Source organism: Lynx rufus, unplaced genomic scaffold, assembly GCF_022079265.1.
Source record: "Lynx rufus isolate CCGP_SWC_20201006 ecotype Redwood Valley unplaced genomic scaffold, mLynRuf1.p SCAF_3, whole genome shotgun sequence".
Lineage (NCBI taxonomy): Eukaryota > Metazoa > Chordata > Mammalia > Carnivora > Felidae > Lynx > Lynx rufus.
Window position 1 is genome coordinate 129,278,743 of NW_025814845.1, and position 17,892 is coordinate 129,296,634.

General features: G+C 39.0%; 1 protein-coding gene across 1 annotated transcript in view; it reads right to left on the bottom strand.

The window, feature by feature from the left end:
- Positions 1-1,120: 1,120 nt before the first annotated feature.
- DCHS2 (dachsous cadherin-related 2) overlaps positions 1,121-17,892 on the bottom strand; it is a 251,423-nt gene continuing 234,651 nt past the window's right edge. Inside the window, exons 17-20 of the mRNA XM_047091507.1 lie at positions 9,465-9,595; positions 7,166-7,452; positions 6,132-6,264; positions 1,121-3,735 (exon numbers count right to left, since the gene is read on the bottom strand). Coding sequence (XP_046947463.1) covers positions 1,121-3,735; positions 6,132-6,264; positions 7,166-7,452; positions 9,465-9,595 — 3,166 coding nt within the window. The remainder of the gene's footprint in view (positions 3,736-6,131; positions 6,265-7,165; positions 7,453-9,464; positions 9,596-17,892) is intronic.

Here is a 17,892-nt window from a genome sequence, read left to right on the forward strand (position 1 = left end):
GCTGTACAGAACAGAATTATTTTCACCATGTTTCCAAACTGCTCTAATGACAGTTAAAGCTAAACATGAATATGAACAAATGGAAGAGAGACTTCTGACATCCATTCTTAACTTTTATAGTAGAAATATTTATATAAAAAAATCTTCATTTAAAAATATATTGCTAAATTACTCTATGAAATTTGTTATTAGCTAATAACATAATTTTATCTATGCAAACTTCTAAAAGTGACTCTGAATGGATAAATTATTTCACACCAAAAGTTATTGTATCTCAAAGAAAATAAAATGAAGGAATTTCTACAAATATTAATCTTCAGAATTTAATGTGTATACCTGTACCATGTTATAAGACAGAGCATTGAAAAAAAACTCATTGTATTTATAAAGAAGGCTAAGGAAATATATCTTAGGTGGCAGTCAACCATATACTTATTGCTTTTATCAATCCTGGCCCTCTATCAAGAACATGCATTCTGGTTCATTTAATCAAGAATAGTTTTCTTATTTGGTACAGTTATGACAAATTTCATTCTTAACTTCTCATTAGATTTCCAAAAGACACCACATTAAAATTCAAATTATGGCAAAACTCTGTACGTGTAGCATATGGGGAAAGTAGAGAAATAAATCTCTAAACATATCGGATCTACAGAAAATCACTTCATTTTAAAATCGAAGTTTATCCTCCCCAGTTTCTCCTTTCCATTTTTATGTTCTATACTCATTCCTTATTCAGTCTTTACTAATTTATTTTAGATATATCAGTATAACCAGCAGTAATGTGACCAGACTGCACTATACTTATTTCCCTATATTTTCATATAAGCATTTTGGCAGTCAGTCAAATTCATTGTGTCCTTTGGAGATCTGATCATAGAGAAAACTAATGACAGAATATACACGAGTTATATACACAAACTTGAGTCCTGAGAGCAAAACATAAAGGTTAAAAGAGGGGGTAACTTCTCATTAAGGCTGAATGAAATTCAAGAAATTTAAATGAGGAGGTTCTGAAATCCCTCACTACGTTGTAGCCAATCTTAAGAAGCTAGCCTAAGAATGTCTTGTTCAACCATTCATGACCATTGGTGAGCGGGTGTTGGGCATCACAATCATGTTATATTTGAACTTCATCTTCTGCTTTAAGTTCACGGCACGTACCACTTAGATGTGTTCCTAATGATTCCCCATTTGAAAACAGTGGGGTCCTGGCAGGGGTCTGTGTGGCCAGCAGGAAAAGAGATGGTGAAAAGCTAGGGGTCGAGGCTTCCGGCAGAGAACTGAGATGGTAGGGAAGGGGGGAGTGTGGGTATTTCTGGAGCACTTGACCTGGGGTTCTGGCTGGCATTCTTGGTGGAACTGCTTTAATCCCAGGCTGGGCTACTGCTGTTATCAAAGGTGGTGGAATCACTAAAGATTTCTCTTTTGGAATGCCCGGTGTATGTAAATGTTCATCCTTTAGTTTTGCAATATCGTTAAATACTGAGGCAAGAGGTTGGAACTTGGGTTCCCAACTGAGGAGATTATCCCAGTGGTAGCTGCCTCTCACATCATGATCAGAGGTTCTCTGGGTGGAAAGCGCTGCACACCTTGCTTCCTGATCATCTGAAATAAAGACGAACTCTCTCCTGACATCAGCCAGGATGTTCTCTTTTATCTCTCTCTTCTTTAGTGTCTGGGGTAACACATTTTGAGCATAGGTTGTACCACAGCCTTCTTTATCTTCCTCAAATGTATGGCTGGTTTCTGCTGTTTCAGCAGTGACCACCACATCAGTTTCTCCAGACAAGCAGGAGAGCTGATCTGAGTCCCTTGGGATTCCAGAGTCTGGGACCCTGGATTCCCGATCACTCAGAGCTGAGCCAGAGTCCTTTCTGTAAGGATGCTCATTTATCCTCTGGATTTCCTTATCTTCTGCACTTTCTCCTTCCACAGAACAGTGGCCGCTGGAGTTTGAGTGCCTGTACAGATTCACAATGTCTTTCTCCATGATACTTATTAAACTCAACCACTCAGGCATGGAGTCCACAGGCACCGCCTCATTACGGCACTCATTAGCTTTTTGGAAGGGCTTGAGCATGCTGCCATCTGTGGTCAGTCTCAAACTGATATCTGAGGATGATGATGTTTTCTTTTCTTCATAATTGTTTGTTGTGTCTTTTTGTTTATGTCTTAAAATCAATACAATTAGTATGAAGATGAGTATCAGAAACACCAAAAAGGAGACTGTGACACTGATGGAAAAGCTGCTACCTGATATTGCTGAGTGTTGTCCTTCTGAGAAAGAAGACACATTTACAAAAACAGCACAAAATGTAAACTTGGAGTCCGGTTTGGGGCTATGAGCGATTATTTTCATTTCAATGGTGTCTTGTTCACGGACTTGACTTCTTATCAGGGGAAGTGCTCTAGTCAAATAAATATTTCCATTAGTTTTATTTACTAAAAAGAAAGGAGATGGAGTTTCCAAAGAGTAAAGAATAACTCCATCAATACCAGCATCTGCATCTGATGCTTCCACTTTGCCAATCAACTGTCTTATTTTATTCTTTTCTGGAAGGTTGAAAAAATATTGATCTTGAGTAAAAATGGGTTCAAACTCATCTATCCCTTCAATATCCACCCAAACCATTAAAGAGGCTGCTGAGTCCCCTTTGTCTTTTGCCTGAACTATGAGGCAGTATTTATTGTCATTTTCATAGTCAAGGACTTGCTTAGTGTGAATATCCCCTGTTAAAGGGTCAATGAGGAAGGGATGGTGATCACGAGGCATCCCGTGAGTGGTGGAACAGGGCGATAAAATAGAATAGGTCAATTCTCCATAAGGACCTGCATCAAAATCCAAAGCGTTTACGGAACATACAGTGGAGAAAACAGGGACATTTTCAGGAACAACACAATTTAAGTTTGAGAACATAAACTGAGGTGCATGGTCATTATCATCCAGGACATTGATAAACACAACCGCAAAAGAAAAATGCTTCCTTTCTTCATCTGAAGCTTGAATAGTTAAGGTGAATTTTGTCGTTTCTTCATAATCCAGAGGTTTAATCAAATAAAGAACTCCAGTTTTTTCTTCCAAGTGAAAATGCCCCCTCTCATTTCCAGAGATGATGTGGTAGATGATTTCTGCATGTGGACCCACATCACGGTCGTTTGCAGAGACCACAGTGATGTGACTCCCTAGAGGGGTACTTTCCTTGACATGGGCATGATATTTCAGACTGCTGAATTTAGGTGGATTATCATTGACATCAAGTACTTCTATTGATACAATGGCTGTAGAGCTCAATGGAGGGCAGCCATGGTCAGATGCCACAATGACAAGGTTATGACTGGCAGCTACTTCTCTGTCCAGGCTACGAAGCAACACCAGGTAACCAGCTTGCTTATAAGGATCTTCTGAATGAATGAAACTAGTTTCTACATGGAAATTATTCTGTGAATTACCACTGATGATCGAATAATCAACGTATGTGTTTTCACGGGTCCAGTCACGGTCCATGGTTGAAAATGTGAGAAGCGTGCCTCCAATTTGAGCATCTTCACTCAAGCTAAGATTATAATATTTTACTGCAAACTCAGGGGCATAATTGTTCGTATCTTGTATTTCTATTTCTACTAAGGTAAGAGCGCTCAGGTCAGGAATGCCACCATCACTGGCTTCAACGAGAAACTGAATTGTTGATATTTTATCCAGAGGTAATACAGGATTGATAGTAAATATTGTGCCTGAAAAACAAGACATAGCATTTCAATGCTGTGAAATTAAATTTTCATGATCCACTTGTCAGCAAATATTTATCAAATATTTACTAATGTGTTGTTTTTATTTGCTAAGTTTGTTATTTAAGTTACAACCAAGAGTAACTCCAAAGAGAAATTTTAAATCATTGTCTTTAGACTTTTGTAACACTTGAGATCCAGAAGTAATACTCCTGGCAGTCACTCTATTAAATATATGTGCTGTTTGAAGACGACTTTGCTACAAATGTCTCTTAATTTTATTTTTGTAAAATAAACTGTTCCATTACTATTTCTTAAGAAAATGTATTCTTATTTGAAAAGCATATACTCCATTCTACTACCCATAGACACATGTATAGAGATATTCTAGAATAAGCTATTTATTCTGGAAATACTGGGTGACGTTCAGTCTAGTCAAATGAAGGTAATATATAGGATAATGCAGATTTTCAACTATTGCTTAATTATAAAGGTGTCTTTCCTAAACCTTTTTTTTTTTAATTTTTTTTTAACGTTTATTTTTTAATTTTTGAGACAGAGAGAGACAGAGCATGAACGGGGGAGGGGCAGAGAGAGAGGGAGACACAGAATCGGAAGCAGGCTCCAGGCTCTGAGCCATCAGCCCAGAGCCTGACGCGGGGCTCGAACTCACAGACCGTGAGATGGTGACCTGAGCTGAAGTCGGATGCTCAACCGACTGAGCCACCCAGGCGCCCCTAAACCTTTTTTGTTAATTTAGTAAGTGGCTTTTTCTCTTATTGATGAAATATATTTAACAAATTTTGTTGTTTTTAATATAGAAATATGTAGTTAGGGTCCCACCCTGAACTAACTTGATCTGATAACATTTAATGTTTTAAAAACCTCCTAATCAATATCGTAATTGCAAAGTATTGATAACACATGTCAGGGAAGAATGCTGCCAGGATGGAGTGCTCAGAGGGACCACCTTATACACTGTGACGGGCTGTGGCCAGGACAGCAGCTGATGTCACCTGAGCACTGTGCATACCCCAAAAAAGAGAGAGAAGAAAAGATCTTAGAGCCAAATATCTGACATGTTTACATCCATACAGCAGCATTCACCCACAGCCTGCATGGCAACATGACCGACTTGTTGCAACCCTCCATGGGCCGCACACTGGTCTTTGGTGATTAAATTCTTCTTTAGGGCAATCCTGAGGTTAATTGTTTACTGAGATATAGTTACCATATGACAGCATGTTATTGCCAGATGTAAAACTAAGGATTCTATACCTGTATATAGTGCAAAGTGATCCCCACAATAAGTCTAGTTACCATCTGTCATCCTCAGGTTAATTTTTTATTATTAAAAAAATGTTTTTAGTGCTTGTTCATTTTTAAGAGACAGAGAGACACAGAGAATGAGTGGGGGAGGGGCAGAGAGACAGGGAGACACAGACTCTGAAGCAGGCTCCAGGCTCTGAGCTGTCAGCACAGAGCCCGACGCGGGGCTCAAACTCACAAACTGCGAGATCGTGACCTGAGCTGAAGTTGGACACTTAACCTTAACTGAGTCACCCAGGTACCCCCTGAAGTTAGTTTTTAAATCAGCTCTCACTTATAAAATAATGCAATGGTGGGTAGAGATGGGGAACACATAGTGTGACATGTCCCAGGACCTGTTCTTTTCTGGAGTGTGCTCTGCTAGGGACCTTGTTTTCCTAATGATAATATCATATCAAATTTAGTTTTTAATTTCTACTCATTGCTATGTTTCCTCTATACAATTCTTAACTGTTCTAATCTGAAATCACTTGCCTCAATGCATTTCATGACCACAAGTGACTTGCTCTCTGATAAAAAGACAAAGAGCCTTGGAAGGCATCAAATAAACCAGAAAAAGTACCACAATAATTTTTCTCAGTAGAGATGCGCAAATCATTTCCCTTTTTCAATTTTTTGTCCTTATTGAATGTATTATGCTATTACTGAACTTTTTGTACTTGGCTTGGAAAAAAAGCTTCCACACTCTTGTAACACGAAGTCCTCAGTACTAAATGAATCCCTTCGACTGAATTCTGTTGCTTGTTGAGGCCTGGGATAATTACCCAAACTGTCCTTACTTGGACTGATCAACTGGGTGTTTACTACATTGGGGTCTCTGAAATCCTGCACATTTGCCAGCATGTAATCAATTCCTTTTGCTTTCCAGCCATTGAGATGTTGGAGAAGAGAAATAACACCAGGGTTTGCTACCACAGCATTTGATGTGCAGAGAAATAAGAAGGGTGGCATCTATAATACCGGGGGCGGGGGGGTGAGGTGGAAGCGTTTTAGGAGCATTTGGAAAAGATTACTGCAGCCTTCCACCCTGTAACTCGAACCTACGAACACTAAAGCCACTATGAATAACTCACCATTCATTGGATCAATTGAAAATTCCTTCGACGAAGAAAGGATCCTGTAAGAAATGTTCTCATTGCTTTCTACGTCTGTGGCTCCCACAGTCAGCACCGAGTACCCTACAGGCACCGATTCGGGAACAGTGGCCTGAAGGAAAAAAGACAGAAATGAGCCCTGTGCTTCCAGGCAGAGATATTTTCAGGAACAAGGCCAGAAAGCAAAATCACTGTATTCATTTTGCTTATGGAAAATACACACATTAATTTATAGAGTTGACATATTAAGAACATTATTTTGTAGACCTAGAATTCAGAAAAACAAAATGAAAAAAAGTTTTCATTTACTTTTGAGTTTTATTATGACAAAAATTCCATCTAAATTATTTCTGCATGGTAGAGGATAGTTAGCAAATTCACTATTATAGTATTACATTATGTACATTGTATAATTTAGCAAGCCTTCACAGAAAATCATTACTTAGGTTAGTTTCCTTTCTGTGTTTATGCTTCAACCGTGCATTTGCTACATTCAGAAGTCCTGACGCCCATTTCCAAGTATTTAGCTGAATGCTATTATTGTCCTTACTTCTATAAACATACACTGAGCTCTACAGCAAATCAAATTTCCACTTTACAGTTTTGTTCATGACTTATCTCTGCAAAATGTTCATCAATATATTCCAAAACTATCTTTAGGAAAGAAAGGGTTTTCCCAAGTTAACTGCTAAGAATCTAAACCGCCTTATTGTCTGGTAGCTTTACAAATATTAGGTCAGTTCTGATTGTTATGGCCAACTGGACTCCAATCTCTACAAATGAAAACAATGGCAATATACATACATAAGAAACTGAATTGAATGAGCTACTTAATTCCATATGTACTTACCATAGCCTCCATGATATTGAATATAAAACCCTCAGCGTCAAGTAAGGCTCTAAACACCATGAATACCATCTGCCTAAATCCGTTTATCAACAATGGTAGGCTTACATTATTCCCCATTCTTTCCAGTCTGGCTGTGGTTTCAGCATATCTTTGAGCTCTTTACCTGGTAAGAATCTTGAGAAAATACTGGTGGATTATCATTGACATCCAACACACGGACCATGAGTGTTCCCTCTGTGTGATGCACAGTATCAGAAATTTGGATGAGCAGCTCATATTCAGTAGCTTCTTCAAAATCCAATGTTTTCACTAGTATCACCACTCCAGTGTTCCGATCAATGGCAAACTTGGTTCCAGGATTACTCTCTTTGGCGAAATTGAAGATGAAAGCTGGATTCAAATCCACATCATGAACGGATATCTGAGTCACAATCACACCAGGCAAAGAATCTGGAATAGTCATGACCAATGTCAGCCTCCATTAAAATGCATCCTTTGAAATACTTTTCTTTAATAGTTCAATCCAAACATTTTAACTTTAAGTCCAACATGAGTTGCTGTTTCTTGGCATGATTTCTCATACAAAGCTCATTATGAGCCGAACAAAAACTCTGAAGAATTTATGAGCCCAATAAAGTGAAAATTTACCACTGAGTAGGGAATTGAGGAGGTAGAGCATATTCGATTCTTATATTGCATTTTTTGTCGTATGCGTGCAACACAATTCCAGGACCAAGAAACATTCTCAGCCACTTATTTGTATACATAGTTTCTGTATTAAAATCATATAAACATAGGGGATATGGGTGGGAAGAAGGTTATTACTCAAAACATTAATACAAAGCATACAGTTTTGAAAAGTAAGCAAGATTTAAGTGAAAATATTTGTATACTAAAGTTAGAAATATAGTTCCTTGTACTTATTTTGTAAAATGATTTCTTTTGGGGTGGCACATACACTGCTTCCTTCTCTTAAAATCTGACTCCCCAAATTATCCAGACTGTTGAAAGACAAAGTATACATTGTGCTAGTGATAAAAGCAAATCTCTAATATTATTCACCAAAACAAAAATCACAAAAGAGATGGCATGCTAAGTGCCTAACACACTATATGTTCTTTAGTCTAAACTGTCACAAAAGGGACCTCATTTTTTAAAATATTTACTTACTTTTGGGAAAGCACAAGTGGGGGAGGCACAGAGAGAGAGGGGTTCAGAGGATCTGAAGCGGGCTCTGTGCTGACAGCAGTAAACTCACTAACTGCGAGATCATGACCCGACCAAAGTCAGACGCTCAACTGACTGAGCCACCCATGTGCTCCAAGGGACCTCATTTTTAAGCTTACAAGTATGGTGCGGGTAGAAAGAAGAGGGCAACATACTCAGAACAGTTCTCCTGTCTATGAGGCTTATTGCAATTTTCATATTTCAGGCTTGAACATTCTGGTTGTGCATCAACCATCCCTTACCCTATTCAGTACATTTTGATTTATGCCATCTGTTCTCGTGATGTATTTACAATGGGTACATTGCTGCATTTTGATGCTAATGCATGTGCTTAAGAATAGGACCTTTGGTAAAAGCAAATGAAAATATATCAAATGGACGAGAGACAGAACTGGAAAACTTTTTATTTGTAGAACACTTTATAGTATTTTTAGGTATCTCTACACATCTACAAACAGATCCCTCTGTGCGCGGTAATTTGTCTGGAAAGTGAGCATACTAAAAGGTTTGAAACATCTTAGGAGTGAGTTGGATATTAAGAGTAAAAGGACAGTGACAAGAGAGGGGTGAGCACTTTTTGCAATTTCAATGATAAAAGAGTTGGGTTGGATTTACCAGTATAGCCCTTGACCATGGACAAATTTGGGACTGCAGACTATGGAGTCATATAACCCAGAGACCCAAACAATTAAGATTAATTAGCACATCATGTAAAATTTCATAGTTTCTCCCTCCACCATGAATGTGGGTAAAGTCTTTCTGTAAATGCTTAAGTTTAGTTTACACTAGAGGGAAGCAATGGCTTTGTGTGGTGAGTACCCCTTCACTTACTGCTTGCCATAAATATACTGCAAAGACTGACAAAATTATCTAAGGACATCGCTCCTTCTCAGGGGATCATCGCAGTTGGCTAAGTAGGCTTCTCCATAGAGGAGATTTCATTTTTGAGAACTATTGGCACACAAAAATGAAGCTGTGTGGAATGACACTTTGAGCCTTGGGAATTGGCCTCCTGATGACTTAAATGCAAATCCCAGCTTTGACATTCAACTTCTCTGACATTTGATATTTGAACTTTTGACCATCCATTTTCTGTTCTGTAAAATGAAGACAGAAGCAATCTGTGTTGCATGGCTGTTGAGGATTAGTACTTCTATTTGATATAATGCCTGGCTGAGAAAATGGTAGATGATATTACACAAGTTAAAACCATGATTCCAAACTGCCACACTTACTTTCTGCAATTTCCACTGCTCCAGAGGGGAGAAAAGCCGGGGCATTGTCATTTGTATCGGTCACCTGTATCTTGATCACACTTGTACCAGAAAGGCTGGGCATCCCCTTATCTGTGGCTTGCACAATCAAGCTGGTTTGGAAAAGAATCAAGGAATGTAATCCGTTATCCAGAGAATTAGAAAAATAACAAATATCAAATATCCAGCTGACAAAAATGAGCTGACTAGCTACTTCTATAATTCTCCGCCTGCCTTTTTCTAAATGGTATCATTTAAGAAATTTATTTCATAAGAATGGTACCCTGAAATTTATTTATTTACTTATTTTGGTTTTTTTAATGTTTGTTTATTTTTGAAAGAGAAAGACAGAGTGTGTGTGGGGTAGGGGCAGAGAGAGAGAGAGGGAGACATAGAATCTGAAGCAGGTTCCAGGCTCCGAACTGTCAGCACAGAGCCCAATGCGGGGCTCAAACCCATGAACTGTGAGATCACGACCTGAGCCGAAGTCGGATGCTTAACCGATTGAGCCACCCAGGCACCCCTGAAATTTATTTATTTTTGATGCATTTAGAAAATAAAATCCAGCAAGCCACCAGGGGTCATGTGGCATTTAAAACAAAGGAACCATTTCTGGAGACAGACCGTAGAATTCAGTCCTTTCCTACCAAGAACAACCTAAAAAGTAAGAACACCGACACCTATTCTTTGGATAAGTAGACTGCCTCCACCTTATCATGAATGGCCTGGATATTACTACATATTTCCACTTTACTGTACCAACAAAAGACAGAGCCACTAAGTGAGTGTTTTGTATTGATATTTTTTTAGATCCAAATTCCAAATCAATAGAAACTATAGAATTGAGAGAGGACACTGCATGATTAACACATTTACAAAAATGGATGATTGGCCAGAATTATAGAGTCAGGTGAAAAATTTCATGATTGACAAGAATTTACATGTAGTGATTTCATCACTCTTGGATGATGGTACAACTGTCTCCAGAAACTAAATTAGAAACCTTATTAGTGTCTTCAACTTCTCCATTTCTATTACCACCTTTCCAACACCCAACTGATTATGAATCTTATGGATTTTACCTCCTGAATATCACTTGGATCAATGTCCCCAACCATTGCCCTCTTGCCTTCAGAAGCTCCGGTAAGCTGATCAAACATCCTGCTTTGCCCGGGACTGAAGGGTTTCCTGAGACATGGGACTTTCAGGGTTTTTTTAAAACCAGGAGAGTCCTGGGCAAACCAGAACAAGTTGATCTCTGTAGCCTCATTCCCTCATAATCTTTACCTGGAACGTTCTATCTTCACTATATCCTTTCTCAACTGGATTACTTGTTTGTTCACCAAAATCCCTACTGAAAGTCTCATCTGCCCCTCTTGATCTCCCCCACTGCAACTCAACTGCTGCATCTAAAAACCTGAATTGAAGAGCTGACTTCCCTATAAAAAACGTTTCCTTGGCTCTCCATGTCTACGAGGTAATCCAGGTCTCAAGCACGTACACATGACCTCCTGTGACTTGCCTTCTGCCTGGAATCCCTATCCTCATCCTACCCTCTTGATCTTCTGAAGTTCACATCTCTCTGAGAAGCTTTCACTGACCTCTGGTCTGATTTGGATGCTCCTTTCTCTATCCCACAGCACCCTGTACATTCCTCTGACACAGCGATTGTCACCCTTTGTTCTTAATGATTTATTATCTGTCCCTCCCGTAAGTTTCTTGAAGACAAGTAAGCTATCTTATTCGATTTTTAAAAATATATGTTGAGTGCTGGTTTCTCAAGATTGTCTAAGATTGTGAATGTATTGTATGACAGAGCCAGGATTCAAGCCCAGATCTTGGTTGACTAGAAAGCCTGTGCTTTACCATCTGAGCTCCACTACATATTTTCAACATGCCTGTCTTACTTACTGTGTATATATCATGCCCTAATATATAATCGTTAGCTTTTCACTCCGCTCTAAACACTATGAATTCCAGGAGGGTAGCTGAGTAATGAGCTAAGCTGTCAATCAGAAGACAATCTTTAGTTTCGAGTGGTATTAGTCTTAGCCAGTGGTTGATGCTACCCTTTAAGAAACTGAGTCTTCGAAGTTGACACATTTCTACTTTCTTTTCCCTTAGCTTATCTGTTAAATGTTCTACCTTTCCAATCTAACATTTAAAAATGGTGTAACCTAAACATCAACTCTTTCTTGGTTTAAATCCCATTTAACAGCAAATAATCACTGGAACTACTGTTTGTGAAGCATGTGGCCTGCCTTCTCCACTATCAGAGCTGGGACATCAGTAAAACAACTACTTGAATTTCGCACTTCTGGAGCTTCAGAATCATTCCATGTGGAAAGTTTGTTTTGTGAGCATGGACGTAAGTCAGGTACATATGGAACGATTTTTACTAAAAATAAACAAATCATAATGTTCTCTGCCTCTGCTGCCTGCCCCTCCCCAATGTCATGCTAAAAGCTCAGCCAAGACATCAAAGTTATGGCTCTGTCAATTCCACGATAGCTGTAACCACCCTTATTTTTATGTTACAGTTTCAGGGGTTCTATATAATGCCTATGTCAACTTAAATGAGAATCTTTGATATGGTAGAAAGTATACCATTCAGTTTCAAAATAAAAGGATGAGTAAAAAGTTCCTCAATGGCTTGAAGGACAGATGAAAAATTATGCAGGCAGATCCACCGAGATTGTACACATAACTTCTGAGAGACCTCAAGGTTTCTATGATGGCTCCTTGGCAGTCTTTGTAAAACTATTGGTTGTAGCAAGTCCAACTGGCTCCAGGTTTCAGAACTGCTGCCCTGATTAGCACATCAGCAGAGATTATAAATGAAACAGAACAGATTTAGAACCAGCCTATTCTAATTCAGAGCATATTTCTCTTTTCTATCAACCACAGGAAGCTTCTTTTATCATGTTAAATGTTAGACGGGACCTTGACCAGGTGGTATCCTTTCTGATTCCCATAATGAATACTGAAGGTGGTAGATGATTTTTCAAAACGCCCTCTCAACAGTATCTTAAATGTCTACCAAGAATTCCACGTTCTTCTGAAACTCTAAGAAAAGCAAAAGCTTATCAGCCAACATCAGAAACACCTGTGAAAAGAGCTATGCCTTCTAGTTATATCTACACAGGTGTTATCTCTTCTTCCTCCTGAGATTCTATGAAAATGATAGCAGAAGGACTTAAAGTATATGTCCATAAGATTAAAAGAAAATGGGAGAAGATATTGGTGGGTACAGGTGGTGAGAAGTTTCAACAAGTTTCTGGAAAATGCAAGCAGATTTGGGAGTGGTTACAATAGGTGGGTAAAAGGAAACCACAGATTAAAATATATTAGGAAGAAGATAAGGAGGAGTGGGGAACAGACTCGCCCCCAAGTAACCAATGAGAGGCATAAGACACGATAAAGGGTACAGTGAGACACTGAGCTAAAAATAGCTTGCAGATTATTTTAAATTCAACATAAAGAACATAAAGAATCAAATCCCCTTGCCCACTGTTCTTCACTCCCGGGCAAAAGAAGGCCTGCTTTTCATACTCAGTAAGTAATACTGAGGGACTGTCCTTGTAGAAATGAAAGCCCCTCCCAAAGAAAAAGGAACTTTCTAGATTATGTCATTCTGCAAAGTAGTCAACTTCCTCTCTAGTTTATCTCAAAGTGAAGTGTGCTGATCAGTAAGCTCTGGTGGCCCACTCACAGATTCTAATGACTTTGCCATTGCCTCACTCAGAACCATGCATGGTTAGTTACTTACAGCAAGTCTTCAGTGTGAAAAGAGAGTGCAACACAGACAAGGAGAAGAAATAAACCCAAAGGAAACAGAGATCTTGAAAGGACAAAAGAAAATATGAAAACAATTCTAATTAATGTCCTTGAAGAGATACCTGAAGATAATGCACGTATGAAACAAGAACAAAACGCTATGGAAAAGCAGAAAGATCAAGAAAGAGCTTTTGGGATTGGGGTAAGATGGCGGGCTCGCCGTGAGCGGCTGTCAGGGATGAAAATAGGTGTGCCGACAAGCAGATTTTAAAAGCAGTTACTCTTCAGATCATCTTCTTTCATACCACCTGATAAGCAGCTTGCTTCACCATGGCATTAGCAGCCATAAAATGGGTGATATCAAAACAGAACTATCTGGAAGCACTTATTTCCAATTCAAAACGGAGCTTTATATTGTGTTTGTCATAAATCTACATAGTGTCCTCTTCCAGATAACTATAATTGCAAAGTAGAGCTTGCTTTGACATCTGATGGCAGGACGGCAGTGTGCTAACACCTTGTGTGGATATTCCATATGAGCATACAAAAGTATCACAGACATCACAGGAAACTGGATCCTCCAAAAGACAGATGATATTGAGGTTTTCAGGAATCGAAAAGGTGTTGTCTTGTATCTCATTTAACATTTGAGAAAATGCAATTGAGTATATTCACTGTTAGAGCAAAACAATAAGATTTTTTTATGTATGAAAAAATAGATTTTGGAAATAAGAAATATAATACATACACATAATATCTCCTTAAACTCCTTAAAGCAAGGAATAGGTTTTAGCTGATTCTAATCCAAACACATTTTGAATCCTTCTTCTTTACATAATCCAACCTCTCCCTGTGGTTTCTAGGAACGATCTTTTCCAGGTTCTGTTCCTTTTATTCCCTGAATCTATTCTGTTGGCTATTTGTCTGCCTCATCCTCAAGTAGTGATAATCCCCCAAATTCTCATTCCCTGGATGAATCTGAAATCTCAATCTTGGTTGAAGACCTCTTTCCGGAGCTCCAGATCGGTATTTTAATTGCCTTAGGAGTGTCTTTACTTTTGATCTTGTACTAGTCCTTCAAACTCAAAATGCCCTGAAAAATATCCCAATCCCAATTCCTGCCTTTCCTATGAAGAAATTTCAGAATCGCTTTCTATCTCATATCTTGTTGAATAAATTCAACTGTTGACCCTGTTTCCATGGATTCCATATCTGAATCACTTAGCAAGTATGCGCCCTCCTTCCATCCCTGCTGCTTCATCCTGGTAACAACAGATCCTTCACAGCCATTGTCTAGCCTAACTAATCTGTCTGATGCTGGTTCTCTATCTTGGGATGCATCCATTAGCAGATGTCTTTTAAAAATAAAGATCTGAGGGGCGCCTGGGTGGCTCAGTCAGTTAAGCATCCGACTCTTGGTTTCAACTCAGGTCATGATTTCCTGGCTTTGTGGGTCTGAGCCCTGCATCCGGTTCTATACTGCCAATGTGGAGCTTGCCTGGGATTCTCTCTTCCTCTCTCTGCCCCTCCCCCACGCATGCTGTTCCTGTCTCTCTCAAAATAAATAAATAAACTTAAAAAAAAATAAAGATCTGAACATGCACTCAATTGCTTTTAGATAGACTATAGAATCAAGTAAAATTTCCATTATATGTAGTATAAAGTCCCTCAAAACTTGACTGCAACCTACCAGCCTCTTTTTTTGTTTGTTTTATTTTTCAGGTCATGGTGAGCTTGCGTGACATAAAAATGTGACTTACATATATTGTGAAATTATTATCACAATAACTTAGTTGCCATCCATCATTTCATACAGACACAAAAAATGGAGAAAAACCATGTCAACCATGTTGCATATCACATCCACAATTAAGAGTACCTATTTCCCTTGTAACTGAAACTTTGTACCTTTGACTACCTTTCTCCTTTTCCTCTGGGTCCTCAGCCTCTTTTTCATTACCCCACACTCAGGTGCTTCTCAGGTGCATGTATCCCTTGTTACTGCCAAACATACCAAACGCTTTTGCATATCCATGAATTTCTGGCTTTTTTCCCAAAATGTCTTTTATTCCTTTTTCACGGGGAATCAACAAAATGGGGTTGCCATTCCAGCGCTGCTGTTTATGAGTCATGTATCTTGGAAAAGATAATCAACATTGCAGTCCACTTCCTACCTTGTATACATAACTGCTTTGCACTATTTCTCTCCAGGTCATAATGAGCCCTCCGTGGAGAGTATGAGTTTAGTGTTGCTCTTTGACCTTGAATATTTATGCTACAGAAATTGAAGTTTTAAACCTTTAAGTCATATTTGCCTAAAGTGTTTTTTTTTTTCCTTTTCTGTTTTGGGTTTCATAAATATACAAGTATGGACTTTACAGATTCATTCACATGGTAGAGTAGAAAGCCCTACAATGACCACTCACATGGGCAAAAATCCCATCCATTCTACCATTTACACGCTGCATATTTTTTGGCAAAAACCTTTACCTCTCTGAACTTCAATTTCCTCTTTCTGTAAATCTTAATCTGTTATGAAAATTTGACATATAAAGCAGCTCCATAAATGGCAACTATTGTGATTATTTTTTTAAGCTTATTTTAAGAGAGAGAGAGACAGAGAGAGAGAATGAGCAGGGGAGAGGCAAAGACAGAGGGAGTGAGAGAATCCCAAGCAGGCTTCATGTCATCAGTGCAGAGCTCACAAACTGTGAAATCATGACCTGAACCAAAATTGAGCCGGACATTTAACTGACTGGGCCACCCAGGCACACCTGTAAATATTGTGATTATTAATATGCCTTCTGTCATGGGTTATAATGGCACTTGATTTTTGAGTTCCCTAAAAACAAGAACTCTTTCACACATCTTTACATCCCTGGCCTCACGCTTGGTAAATAGTTTTTAAAAATCAGAAATATCAGTCAGATAGAACCTAAGGGCTATTTTATAATTTGTCATCACCTCTCCACTGAATTTTCTTATATGTGGCTTAATATGAAATCTAAAAATCATTTAATTTTTATTTAATGCATTTATATTGAGTATAATCATAACTGATTTTCCCTTCATTTTATATTGTAAAACAGAGGGTTAGAATTGGGAATGTTTTCTTCAATCTGACAAAATGGCAATACTTCAAAAGGAAAGTCAAAAGGCTAAATGGCACCATTTGCAAAGCATCCACTAATGATGTAGGAGGCTAGGGGAAAATCATCCTGTATTTCCCACCACTTTAAATATCAGCGAAAGCCCTAAAGAGGAAGAGAAGCCAAAGGGGAGAACATGAACAGGCAGGAGATTTAAAATATTTCCTGGCCTTGGTGATAGTGGAGACTGAGGGGCGGGGGTGGGGAGGGTGGCTCAGGGGTGCGTGGGTGTGTGCGCGTGCGCGCGATGGTTGTCTCTTTATCTCTCAGTGGCAGTGTGTGTATAGTTCAAAGTCTCTCAATTCCTGCTTCTCTAGCCTTGCGTGAAATTCTTCATGGGGAATTGGAGAGGGGCACTTTTAAATACTGGGGCCAATTTAGACGTTGGGAACATTGAAATGATGACGCAAATAGGAAAAAGCTGAAAGGAGTCAGATTTAATTGCTAATTAGGCTCCATTGAGTAAGAAGAACGTTAGGGCAGAAATTCATTACAATCCGGAAATGCTTAGTTCCTAGAACACAGCAGACCTTCAATAATCTCCGAATTTGTAATCACTCAGGTGGCACTAGGCTGAGAATTACCTGCAGTCATCTACAGAGAGACAAAACCGGCTCTAGGCTTAAAATGACTGTAGAAACAATGAAGCAGAAATGGGTTTTAACATACTTATACAGCCGGTTTTAATATATTTATACAATAAGTATCATAGCAATTGATTACATTAAAATATTACTCAAAAAAATCCTACTGGCCATTACAGGGTAAGTTCTTAAACTTTTAAAACGCTTTTGAAGTCATATTTTGAAATATATTAAACAAAAAGAACTAAACAATCAAATTTTTAGAGCCGGGAAGGTTTTCAGAGGTTAATTAATCCAATCCGCCCTGTAACAGATCCCACTGTAATCCGTTCTCGCGGCTCAACCACATGCCTCTACTGCACTTTCTTCATAAAACATGAAAGTAGTCTGGCCTAGGAGAACATTGGCACTCAGGTCTTTCATATGCCTGTTTTTCCCCGGCGTAGAAGGTCTGCTCTGTAGGCCGTACAGTGGAAACAGCGTGAGTCAAAATCAGAACACTTGGGCGTGAGCCTATGTTTGATCATTAAGTGGTTCTCTGGCCCTCAGCAAGCCCCCGTGTGTCTGCTGTCTTACCCTGTGAATGAGAAAATGCTCCTTAGCTTCCTCAGGAGGGGACTCTGAAGATTGAGGGAAACGCTGTATGTGTAAGGCCTTTCAGAAGAATGTACGAAATATATGAATATAAAGCACCCTGAAATGCACAATGAGAAAGCCAAGCCTCTGACCTCAGCTTTCCCCCATGACCACTTCTCCAGAGACAAACAAGGTTAAGTTTCCTATGTTTTCTTCCCAAAGTAGAGTAGATGCGTGTGCCTTGGCTCAGGCCTGCAGAATAAGCCCCAGAGTGCACCTGATTTCTCCCGCTCACTCATATATCCTATGGCTCGCTCCTTATTG